Source organism: Tetranychus urticae, chromosome 1 (genome assembly GCF_039701765.1).
Source record: "Tetranychus urticae isolate SD_2017Ah chromosome 1, NJAU_TeUrti_SD_1.0, whole genome shotgun sequence".
NCBI classification, from domain to species: domain Eukaryota; kingdom Metazoa; phylum Arthropoda; class Arachnida; order Trombidiformes; family Tetranychidae; genus Tetranychus; species Tetranychus urticae.
Genome location: NC_142958.1, coordinates 14,464,512 through 14,478,195, shown reverse-complemented (window position 1 = coordinate 14,478,195; position 13,684 = coordinate 14,464,512). Strand labels below are relative to the sequence as shown.

The 13,684-nt window shown below is 31.4% G+C and overlaps 1 protein-coding gene across 1 annotated transcript in view; it reads left to right on the top strand.

Moving 5' to 3' along the window:
• Positions 1-13,684, top strand: part of LOC107367766 (nephrin-like) — a 52,694-nt gene that overhangs the window by 8,430 nt on the left and 30,580 nt on the right. Inside the window, exons 3-5 of the mRNA XM_015935520.3 lie at positions 5,323-5,526; positions 5,953-6,255; positions 6,833-7,123. Coding sequence (XP_015791006.2) covers positions 5,323-5,526; positions 5,953-6,255; positions 6,833-7,123 — 798 coding nt within the window. The remainder of the gene's footprint in view (positions 1-5,322; positions 5,527-5,952; positions 6,256-6,832; positions 7,124-13,684) is intronic.

Sequence of the window (13,684 nt, the reverse complement as noted above, 5' to 3'; positions counted from 1 at the left end):
ATGAACATGAACTTTTCGTGTTCACGTTTTCTTTAGTGCACCAAAAAGGAAAGGAGAGAAAAAGGAATGAAGTAAAAAGTAGAACAAACTGTAATCTATTATTGTAACCAAAGTGAAAATACCTTTTCATCATGATCATTTTTGATCACTGCAGGGAAGAAAGGAATGATTTCGGATTTAGATTCCATGAGATAGCAAACTGATTAAAAGTTTTTTCAGCTCTTTGGTGTTGTTTTGGTGGTTCAAGTTGAGAAACAAGGAAAAAAAACCAGGGAATCAAGTAAAAGTTGAAGATAAGGTTCAAGAGTGAGAAAAGTTGACATTAGATGCAAAGAGAATCTTTAATGTAACAAAAGTTGAGAAGGGATGGTTTGATGGCGAAAGAAGAAGAGGAAGAAGATGATAAAACAAGAGTAATGAATTAAAAGAAGAATGAGAATGAAAAGGATAAAGAGACTGATCAATGAGAATCAATCTGTTTTACCTCTTTTCTGTTCTTCTCTCGTTCATTTTCTCATTTCCTCAATTCATCAATTATTTGATAAATAATCATTGAATTAGGCTCTAAAAAAATATCACTTGACCTCAAAACTGCATCCAATGTAAAGTTGAAACGATTGACTTGTCTGAGGTTCATCATTTCCCCATAACTCCAGCTCTTCAAGTTGGCCTCTCGTGTTCGCCCTCGAACAGTCGGGTCACCAGGCGGGTTCATTTTCGCAAGCAAACTTTGCACAACTAAACGAAAAGAATTGAGGTGCGAGAAAAAAGTTCATTATGATCGAGTTAACCTTTGGACAAAAAAGTGGAAAATATTTTCGTTGTTTCTACATTAGTGAGTAAAAATGATGATGATTATGATGATGATACAAATGACAATCAGGATGCGTTAGAAGCTAATAATAATGAGCTAGACGAGGGAATAATGTGTTGTTAATAGTAAAATTGGATTGGAAAAGAAAGTTGTATGATAAGAAGAAGAAAATGTTAGGTACAAGATAATGATAATAATAGAGCAATCAGGGAGGTGAGAAGAAAATATTTGCAGAAAGTGAGAGAGAGACAGTGAGAGAAGAAAAAGGAAAGGAATGATTAAAATGATTCTTTAATAATGTGAGAGAATAACTCGATTCTTACAAGTAAATAAGAAAGTTTATTTTCTTTTTGCCATTACTAACAAAATTATCAAATTGCTCATTATATGCACCATATTCTCATTAAAGATAATGATATTTTCGTTTTGCTTCTTGTCACTTCATATTAACTCCTTTTCTTTTCGACTTTCGTCTTACTTTCATCATCATCTGATGTCAATTGGAATATTCATTTTCCAACTCAATGGTTCAACTGTACAGCTTGTTTCTCTTCATGAATATATTTGCTTTTTATCAATATCATATTCTCAGTCAATCCCTGCAACACACTTTTCGGCCCTTGCTTCGTCTTCTTCAAAATTTTCCATTTTTTCTTCGTTCAACTTCTTTCCAATTGCTTTATTGTTTTTGGAATAATGATTCAGATGAACAAATAATCATGATTGTAAAACATTAAAAGCCCATTTCTTTAAATGATTTGCAAATAAGCGATTCGTTTTTTTAACGATAATGTTGCAAGTAATAAAGACAAATGTTGATGATCAAATTATGTTCAATTGGAAAATAGAAAATGAAATTTTCTTTTAACACTGAAAACAATAAAAAAACAACAAACAGCTAATTGGTTCAATTAGTACAGTTTCTCGAATTTGCAGCAATTTCGTTTCCAACATTTCGAACAATTTCCATTCAAATTGAGAGTGATTTATTTTTCTCTGATAAACTTTCCAAATTTAACCAAAGTTTCTGCATAAAAGCAATCAACTAATAACCTCTGAAACTATCGAAGCAAAGGAAAAATCAATCGACTTGAAAATTGTTTGGAAATGGCAAGAGCGAAAAAAATGTAAATCGTTTTTAGCGAAAAATCTTTTAGAAAAGAAAAGTTGTCCGAAGAAGAAAAATGTAAATGGACAAGGAACTCAAGTCGAGATGAAAATTTATATTCCTGGTGATGGAGATTGAGTAAAATTCATGGCAGTTTGAAAATTATTTCAAATGAAAATTTGAAAATGCATTTAAGAGCTGAAACCCAAAAGTGCATCAACAAAAGTAAATCATCATATTTTTACTGTCGACTGAAAATAATGTGAAATAACTTTTCATTTCTATCTCTTGTTATTTCAATTTCTTTCAACATTATCAGTATTATAATAATTTAATTCCATTGCTGATGTATTAAGATGGAAAAGAGAAGAAGAAGAAGAAGCGAAAAAAAGAGAAAAAGAAAAACGAAAAATAACTTTTTATCTATTTGTCGTGAATTTTGTTTTGCCTTACTCTGCTCCAGCCTAAACCAATTGCCTTTACTGACACGAAAAAATGTTGACAACTTGAAATGTAATAACTCATCTGTGAGACCAGAATAATATTCACAAGGGACTTTACATGGAAGAGACGAAATGATGAAAAAAGATGAAATAAAATGTTCAACATTTAAAGTTAAATATCCATTTGCTTTTAAGAATATGTCATCATTATCATCATCAGAACTCATCAACAGATAACATTTTGATTGAAGTGAACAACAGTAAAAAGTATTTCATGCTTTCCACCAAATCGCTATTTATTCATGAGCCACGTCAAGTATTGTCGCCATGAATTACCAGAGAATTTCAGATTTTTCTGTTCTCTTTTTTCTCAATTAAATCTGGCTAATGGCGAGTTTGCTCAAAGAGAAATATTAAAATTCATTGAATTGATAAAGACTCAGCAAATTGTTTTTTTCCTCAAACAGACAACACAATTTTTCGGTAAAAATTGTCTTTCGCTTTAAGTTATTCTCAACTTGAAGATGAACCTTTTCAGAGTAAAGTTTAAATGGAATAAAGTTTACCAGAAATAAACTGATAATTTAAACTATTTAAAACTTGTAATATATTCACATCTTTTTTGGTTACCACAAAATGAACTTTTTTTTACTGAACTTTTTTCTCTCTTCATTTCATGCATTCATCAACTATTAAATACTTTTTTCCCTCAACTTCTCCTTTTACAGGAAGAAGATGAAGAGAAAAAAAACTAAATCTTTTCTTATTATTATAAGATGGTTAAAGATATGCAGAACAAGAAGAGATGCAAGAGAATTAAAATGATGCAGACTTGTGATGATGTTGATGAAAGGAGAGAGAGAGAAAGAGATGAGAATGTAAATCTTCTTTAAAGATTTACTTCATTGGTAGACAAAAAATGATGAGAAGAGGAAAAAAAAGTTATTTTGCATTTTTCCTTCTCTCATATACTTATAATCACATCTGAATCGCATTGGATAACATGAGCTTCTCAACTTGCTTTTCATTTCTCCATTTCTTTCAAACTTTTCTTTTTACAGTTTTCTGGTTCATCCGTGAAACAAAAAAAAGAAAAGTTTTTTGCATTGCAAATGATTCTGTTGAAGCGTCATGGGGTTTGTCAGTTTTTTTTTCATCATGTTTAGCTAAAGAAAAATGAAATGAAATAAAATAATCCAGTTTAAGAGTAAATAAACAGCATTTGTATCTAATTTTGGCCAACAGAGGAAAATGGGGAAATTTTGGGTTTGAAATCACGCACTTGACAGGCAACTGTTTTAACTTGAATGCAACACTTGAAGTTGACAATTAAAATCAATCAGAATTGAAATGAAAGAGAGAAAGAAATTTTCGTGTTTAATACATAATTCATGTTTAGTTTGATTACTTTTTTATACGCTGTGGAACACAATTTGATAAGCAAGCTTGATGCTGCAACGATATTGTCTTTAGGTAATCATGAAACGAGAGACTGGAAAAATAGTAAACGACTTTGAAATACAAGTTCAGAGACAAGAATGTTGAAAACTCGATAAAAATCTATTACGTTGTTGGAAAAAAAGTCAATAGTCTTGAGTTGATTTTTTTACTCGTAAGAAGTGACTTAATGGCAAGAATGATTGTCTTGATGATCATCAATTTTCATCATCATAAATGATTAAGAGCTTCAAGGGAATCGTGAAAAGAAATCTGACTGCCAAGAGTATAGTTTCAGGTGAAAGACAATGATAAGGAAAAAAGGTTTAATTATGTTGATTAAATGATTTTCAGATTGAATATTGTTAATGTAACATGAAATATTTTTACATTAATGCAGTGACGAAAAAAGTGAAATGAAGAGAAAAGAAAAAGAAAAAAAGGAATTCGATAAAGAAGTTTGGATAACAGGGAATGATGACTGGGAATGATAACTGGGAGGGAAAACCACTCCAAGGTAACTATTGTAATTTAATTATCTGTTGAGAATTGTAATAAACATATGATTGAAATGCGATAAGGAATTGTAAAGAGTGAAAAAAATGGAGAAAAAATAAGATTGACTTTGTCAATACGAATGTTATTTGTATATTTTTTTGCCATCAAATATGTTCCAAGAGAACTCCTTTTTTTCTCTCTTTTTTGGCTTCCTTCATGAGGCTCATTTCTGCAATCATCAATGAGAATAGCAAAAAGATTGGAAATAAGTGAAACTGTGATGAACAGTGAAAATCTAAACATAAATATTGTATTGCTTTGTGTCATTAATCTTTCAATATTCTGTTGCCTCTAAGTTAGTTTTATGTTTCATCTTTTGCTTCTTCTTCTTTTCTCTTCATTTCTTCCTTCTTTTTACCGTTATTCCTCTTTAATCAACAATCATTTCAGTGGAAAAAGAAGGAAAAAAACTATTCTTTACTATCTTATTGATTATGATATAAAGTTTTGGCGTCAATTTTCTAGTTCTACTCTTTACCTCGACTCTTTATTTGGATTGTTTATTAAGTGTTTCAGTAAGTAGAAGAGCGGAAAGTAAAATTTTTTTGGGAAACTTTTTTTTTCTCTTCAAACATTTTCTCTATTTTATTAGATTTACAAGTTGTGAGATTATCTCGACAAGTTTCTCATCCAATGAACTTTACAACTTTTGAAATGAATCTTTTGCTCTTTTTTCATGTTCAAATTAAATAAACCTTTAAGTCGACGGAAAATCTCTTGAAATTGAATTGGTTATTAATTTGGTGATGTGAGTAATTGAAACTGTAAACTGAAATTGAACAGAAAAAAGAAGTAATTTTACGACGAAGTTTTTTTGCAACAAAACTCATAAAGTGTTGAATTTAATGAAGCCTTTTCCTTAGTTGAATGGGTTAATAATGATCATTGCAAGATTAAACTTTTTTGTGGATACAAAATTGTCCAAACTAAAACGACTTTTGACTTTTTTGTTCCGATTGCAGGTGATCCTTCGCCGAGCATTCGTTGGTGGAAAGGTGGGGACATGATTGACGACACTTATCAAGTTATAAATAATCAAACTGTTGTAAATGAATATATTCTGGAAAATATTGATCGAAATAATTTACTCACCGTTTTAACGTGCCTCGTTTCAAATACCGATTTGATTCCGCCAAAAGAAATCTCAGTTTCTATTGATATGATTCGTAAGTTGACCAAGTATCTTAAAGAATCAAAACTCAAAAACATTTCGATTATAAGCTTGAAATCCGCAAATTTTCCATTCCATTCTGAGAGTTGCCATCAGAATCGAAAAATGTTTCCTTCAAATATTCTCAAAAAATCATTCAGAAAGTTTCAGAAATGCCCTCAGTTTTATATTCATCAATCGAACGAATTTTCGCTAAAATTTTGTTCAAATATTTCGAAGCAAAAAAGGGAAAAGCATTCAAATTTTTAGCTTGAAATTCGAAGTTTTAGATTTCCTTCTGCTTCGAAAAGTTATTTGTCAAGAATTCTCAAAATAATAATCCAGAAAGTTTCTGAAATGCGAAATCGAATGATTTTTTTCTCCAAATTCCCCTCGAATCGATGAAAATTTAAGTACTTTTTGTTTTTTCTGTTTTCTGTAGTTGAGCCTCTCGGTGTCGAACTGTTGTTACCAAGTGATTATCTGCCTGCCAACAAGAAAAGTGACTTAATCTGCTTATCATATGGCTCACGGCCACCTGTTCAAGTGACCTGGTTGAAAGATGATAAGCCATTGAATGCAACATCTACAGAGACTGTTTCAGATGATGGCAATTCAACCGTCAGTCGATATCAATTTATTCCGTCCATTGAAGATAATGGCAAATCTATATCTTGCTCAGTCATAAATTTAAAACTATCAACATCAACGAGTTTACAGGATCAAAATATACTCAATATTCACTGTAAGTTTTTTTGATACTTTGGGAAAAGTCAAATGAAATAGATAATAAAAATTTCATGGCAATAATTTATCGAGAGAAAAAGAAGCATGAAAAAGTAATACAGAAAATAAATTTTGCATTTCACTAATTTTTCCTTCTCTCTTCTCTCTTCATGAAAAAGTTGATTTATATAAATGGTGTTAAAAATGTTGCTTTTTTACTCTTTTTTCACTTTCATGTTGATAAAATGTTTCACTTTCGTTTATTCATTACTTTCATAAATAATGTAATTTATTGATGAACACACATTTTGTTATACTTCTATCTTAAATATTAACCAAAGATTTAAAGAAGCAAAAAAGTGAATCTTAATAACAGTTTATCACGAGAATATAATTCAAGCTTAACAGGCTGACTTAGTTGATAAGCTTTTAATTTGAGTCTTAAAGTCAAGATCGAAAAAAACTCAGTCTAACACCAAAAGAATGCACAAGAAAAATTCGCGCGAAAATTCAGTCAAAGTTACTAATCACTCGAAAAAATAATTTTCTCTGAATTCTTGTTCCAATGATTGACCTCTTTCTCTCGTTACCTTCAGTTGTACCTCAAGTATCAATCGTGTTGGGTGCAAGCCTTCAACTGGACAGTATTCGTGAAAACACTGACGTTTACTTCGAGTGTAACATACGTGCCAATCCATGGGTCAACGAAGTGACTTGGCTTTTCCAAGATACTCCTCTTTACACGGATCCATTGGCAGGAATAATTGTTGCCAACCAATCGTTGGTTCTGCAACGAGTGAAACGCCAGCAAAGAGGATATTATCAGTGTTCAGCCTTCAACAGCCAAGGAACAGGATTTAGTGAAAAAGTTTATCTTAAAATTAACTGTAAGTAAAAGTTGAATCTAATCAGAATATGGCAAAATCTTTCATTCAATCAAATTAACTGCAAGTTCTGCCAAAGAAAACTGATAAATCTCAATTTTGCTCAACAAATAATTATCAAATTGAACAGCAACTTTAATCATAACTTTTCAATTAGATTACCAACTTATGGAATGAAAATTTATTGGTAAAAAAAGTGAGCCAAAGAATATCTGCAAAAACAGAATCGACCATGTAAAGAAAACTCGAATTTTTCAGAACAGTCAATATTTTTCGTTATCTATAACTTTCATTGTTATTTTCCTCTCAATAATAGATAAGGTTAAATCAACAAAAAAACTAGACTTTCAAGATTATCCAAGCTCTAATAATTTTGTGGTTGCAAGTGGTTGAAAGAAAGCGCAAGAACGTTGAAAAGATGAAAAAATTGCAACAAATATAAGGTAAGAAGGAAGTGATTATTGTTTACAAAAGTTCTCAACGTTAAGATGAATATAAAAGTAGAGACAAGAGCACAAGCCTGAAAACCTCAAGACTATAAAGTTGAGCTTCGATTAGAGATTGTCTCTTTTTTTATATAACACAAAAAAGCATAAGAACCATTTCGACTTGGCATGAGAGGGAAAACAAGAGATCCTTTTATTCCCTTCAAGCTAAAAAAATTAGCTTTCGCCATCAACTTCATTTTTTTGTGTTACTTTTATTCTTGCGATAACATAACCTCCAAGTCAAGTGTATAAACTCCCAGATGCTTGTACAAGTTTATCAAATGGGAATTATCAGAATTGCAAGGTTTTGAACAAAAGGGAGAGAAAAGGAGAAGAGAAAAGATTATCAGAAAAAAAAGGAGAAAAAAAGTGTTCAAAGCTTCAAAAAGCCAACAAATTGCCAGCAATTATGATCACTTATCCAACTCATTGATTAGCCATTATTTGCCAATTTCATTTCTTCATTTCTTCATCTTTCCCTGTTTACCATTGCTGAAGCTTTTTTCACACTCTGCGGATCAATTGTGTTTTTTTGTGTTCATTTCATTTAATCAACTGTACATTTCATCAACAATTAGTGGTTGAACAACTTGACCTCACCAAAACTCTTTATCTTTTTCTCCATCATCTCTTTCCATGCTCGCTGACTTGGGTCAAGTTTTCAAGCTTCTCATTGTTTTACCTCAATTTTCTTTATCAACGAAATTGACCCTTTCCTCTCAACAATCAACCGTCGAGTCACAAACAATTAGCTTGATTTCTTTTCGTTTTATCCTCAAATTCTGACAGACTTTTTTTCTTTTCTTTTTTCTTCTGCTTCTTCTTTTCCTCATTCTTTTGGTAACCCAAGCCTCTTTTTTGTATTACCTCAATCCTCAATTGTTATCATTCTCATCATCATCAACTTCACTCTCGTCTTATTTTTTGCTTCTTGGTTCTTGCTTCTTCTTGTTTCAATTATCTTGCTCATCATTCCCATCAATATCAACTTTTCATCTTTATATTTTCATCCTCATCTTTCCTTACTTGATTAATTCAACAGTCACATTGACTGAAAAGGAGCAGAAAATTATCGACTCAAATTAACTTGAGAACAATAAATTACTATCCAAATTGATATCCACAAATTAAAACGTCCAACTAGAGTTACATGCATAATGAGGTGAAGCTTTGAAGCAAGTCAACTTGGCCGAGCAACACTTAGGTTGACTTTGACTTGGTTAGAGAGAGTCGAGTGTAAAATGAAATGTAAAATTTGTTCAACCAAAACTGACAAGAATAAATTGGACCTTTTTGCTAAGTTGAAACATTCATCTGACAAGAGTTGAACGTTCACCTCTTCCTTGTTGAATGTGAATAATGAAAATGGGAAAACCCAAAGGTAACAAGTGAAAATGGTTCAAGAAAGAAACAAAAGTAAATTCCATAAGATTTAAATTCCCATGCGCATCGCCTTTTTTATCCATTGTTATAATACTAATGTCATTAATAAGTTGATATAATAAATGTCAACAGATATTATATAACATTGACTTTACTGGCAAAAGTTTTTTTCTCTCTGCTCAACACCATCAACACAATGTTCACTGTTCGCCTTTCGTTTCTTCCTTTTCCAGTTTTCCATCATTTGTTTCATTTGGCAGAAGAAGAGAAAAATAAATAAATAAATTGGTAATATTATACTCACTGAGGTTATCTAAATGAACATATCTTATATCTAAATTCTGTTAAGATGAATGTCATTCCAGCTCATTCTATTGACGCTAATGGATCAATGTGAGGATAAAAAATAGTGAAATAGGAAACACAATCAGACGGAAACGAATAATTTTCCCAAAAAACAACATCAACTCGTTGTCGATTGATGCTCTTGTAATTATTCATAATGAAAAATTATATTCTTTTCAAACTTTCTTCGACTTTTCCAAATTCAAATTTTTCATCGAAGTATTCAATTTTCACTCATTTACTCAACTTCAAACCTTAAGTCGCTTTTCAAAATCACTATTCAAGAAGACACAAAACTCTTGATTGACTTTTGTGATCGATTGAAGCGGATGTCGGAATTTTCTGTGCGCAAAAATGTTCTAAGATGTTCGAAGTTTTGATTTTCTTTTCTTTCTTTTTCATTCAATTTCATGTGTCTCTACACTTTTGTTCAGAGGTTGAATAGAAGAGGATAAAAGTGGAAACAAATGCTGAATGAATGACCACAAAAATGAATAGTTAAACAATTTTCCGTATTGATAGATGAACAAGCAAAGAGATTATCATTGAACAATCAATAAAATGAAAAAAAGTCTTAACATTGAATGAACTTTTCCATTTTATTTACAAAATTTTCTTCCGTTATTCAGTCATTGAACAGTAAAATATTGTAAAGCAAACAAAACAAACAATTGAGTAAATGGTGAGTCGAAATGATCGAGTTATTGATGTTTCTTTCTTTTCCCTCTTTTACTGGACCAATATTATTACGATTATCATTCTGTTGCTCAGGTTTACCATTTGCTTATCTTTTCTTACCTCAACTTATCGAGTTCACTCTTTTTCCCTCTTCTTCTTCTTTCTCTATTCTTCCCTGTCAATATTATTATTTGATTTGCCTTCACTTTTTGCCTCTTCCTGGTCAATCAATTACCGGACACAAGCAGCACAATGTGGTCTTACAAGTATCAACATTATATGGTTACCTTTGATTCTGCCAAGATAATGTCTGACAAATGATCCTCTTCCAAATACAAATAAAAATCAGAAAAAAAGAGCCAAAAAATAGCAATGAAATAGGAGCCAGGAAAGAAAAAAGAAGAACCTCAAAAATTCCAATTGAATACCTTTTCTAATAGTACCTCAACCTTCAGAGTTTTCATTATTTAACCAGACTTTTCTTTCCTTCCTTTCTGTCAATCCCAATTTTTTCTTTACCCTTTGCAACCTTTTCTCGTTCAATTCTGTAACCTTATTAACGCAAATTAATCTTCAAACTAATCACATATTTTCATTGCTGCTTTTGCACCTTTTCAATCCCATTACACTTTCATTGATTGTTCAACTTTTCAGAGTTTAAATTGCATTTTAAAGTTGCTTTCAAATGCTCGAGTATTCAATCGGTTAAGGGCAAACATTTTGTTGTTGATTTGGGTGATTAAATGATAAATGAAATGAAAATTGAAAACATTTTACTTTCAATTCAAATTGAATCAAGTTACATTAAGATTTGCCACTCAAATTTAATACTTCTATTAGCGAATTAAATTGTTTTGTTAACTTTTATTCCAATTGTTTGCACAAGAAAATATTCCAAACCTTCAACAGGAATCCAAAAAACCCTTTAAACCGATCTACTTTTAATTTTATTCATTTAACTATCGATCAGATATGACTTCAGTAAAACGGATTGCTAATAAAACTTCTGATCGAAAACATTACTTAACTTATAAAGATCTTATTTTCGGTTAGAGCTAATTTAAAGTGATGTTCATCACAAGTTAACATCAAGCCGATGCAAAACTACTTGTAACATCAGGTTCCATATCGTGTGATAGAAGACATTAGAGTGACTATGGAGTGAACTTGAGATTCTACTTCAGTTTTGAGCTCTTGAGACAAAACGAATAGCATCATTGGAAGTAAGACTTGAGCATGGATACAATTCGCTGAATGTTGCAAGAGATCGTTCTAAGGTCGTTGAGGTTTCAATGTTATTTCTGCAAGTTGTGATCGAAAACCTTTGTCGTTGGAGTTTCTTTAAATCGTGTAATGGATACGATTCAATGTTGTTTACCTTTGATATTGCAGCTGGAAGAAGCTGAATGTTTCAAATGTTTCAAAATGTAGCATGAAATAGTTATTTGCAGTTGCTTTGCTTTCGATATATTTTTAGATATTCACTCATTGAAAACCAATAGTTTAATAAAATGCATTTCTGTTGACTTTTTGTTCAAACTGATTCCCTTTTTTCGACTTTTGTCCTCAAAAATAGACATAACAAAAATATGTCAATGTTAAATCAAGCATTGACCTGCAAGTTATGCTGTTAAGAGTAAGCAAAGGGCCAAAAGTATTTTCTTTGCCTTCCATCTCTGCCTTTGGTTTAACTGGAAAGCAAAGGCTTATTTCCAGTCTAGTGAATCAAAAATCTCATTTCAATCGTCTGGAAACAGATGAAATGGAGGAAAACATCTTCACCGGATCAAAACTGAATCTTTGCTTCTTTCATCATCTTCATTATATTAATGCTGCTTCGTTTTTTGACACACTCTACATTCAGTTTGTTTAGTCGTTTCTTTTTCTTCTGTGATTATGTATAAATTGTAGCAAATGACCACTTAAATGACCATTGATTTGGTATAATAATAAAGCATATGATTGACTCGGAAACATGGAAAGAATAGGAAAAATATTCTCAGTCGTTTAGCGAAAGATAATTTTCTGTAAACATAAACATTTATCATCACCTATTGTCATCACCATCATCAACATCATCATGAAATCTAATGGAATAATCTATAGTTAAACAATATTATTTCCAGCGGAATGACAAGAACGACCTTTTTTTATTGCTCACCCATTCAGATGAGAAGACATCAATCATTGATCATTTTTCAATCTTGAAATGTCAAAATTGAAAAGCACATGCAAGGGAAACGAAAACTTCAAAAGATACAGTTCAAAAAAGAATCTCAAGTTGTGTACAAAATCACGCGAAAATGCTCAAAATAAACTACGCGCAATTCGCAGTCTTTTTACTGGCGTAAAGTGAATGTTTGAAGCCGATGAAAATCCATCAAGACCGTCTTTTTGTGAATCACTGACTTCTTTCATCGTTTTCTCTTACTGATCTGTGTGGATAAATTATGGTACCATAAAAGTAGCATAATTTATCTACACAGGTTACAACCATAAGCTCTCTTAATGAGTGACTGAACTGCTAATACTAACGATTTGATAGAAGCCTCGTTTCACGGTTTCTAAGCTCGTCAACTAAAAATGTTACAACTAATTACTTCTGTGCTATAATGCTGGACATCGATCAAAGATCAATGTATTATAAGACTCAATGCTATATTCAGTTGTTTGTACTAGTCATTTGAATTTTATCCAAATATTACGTCTCAAGAATCACAAAACAAATGGAAACTTCAACAGAGCTCAAAGATGTTAGAACTTTTTACTAAATTTTCTCCGAATATACCTAAAGTGACACTTTGCTCATTTGCAAGCTCAATTCAATTGTGCAGCATTGCTTGAAAAGCATTTGATCTTCATTATTAGTACTGTTCAAATCTATTCATTTTAGGATAAATGGTCGTTGAAAGAGTAAGTTATTCAGACATTCATCATTTAAATTGACATGGAAGCCAACATTTGCAGTATTATTTTACATTTTGAAGTGAAAATTCTCTGGCATTTCAGATCTTTCAATTCGGTGAACAGTAATTCGACTCCGTTTGTTGAAATGCTGGGCATAAGAACACTAAATAAGTCGAAAGTTTCTAATTCTCTCTGGAAGATCTGTTTCATGAGATCGATTATCACTATCTATAGGATAAACGTGAAAAAGATTAAATCGCAAAGGAAGAAAGAAAAGGCAAAGAACTAAAATGAGATGGACAAAGCCAATGAGAATATTTTCTTCTTTTCCAAGTGAAGCAAAGAATTACAAGTAATGGAGAAGAAGATGGATTTGAGGAGAAAATCTCATGAACAATAACGATGATAAACATTGATATAGCAGAAAAAAAGGAGGAACGAAGGAAGCAAGAGAAAAAAATAAGAAGAGAATCAATGAGAAGAAACAAAAAAAAGTTGTAAGTCTGGACACTTTTTTGCTGTCCATTCTTGGTTGTGTCCATCAAATGAATGGGTCAATGATTAACCCAAACTTTAATCCAATACACAGTAAATAGGATCAAAAAATGATTACTTTTTTCAAATTCATTTTCTCACCTACAATAAAGTCCACTTGAAAGATTTGCTTTTCTCAAAATAAACATCAGATTGTTGATTCACTAACACTGAGCAAAAAAAGAATCCAAACTTCATGAGAAACAAAACTCAATCTGAACGAATCAAA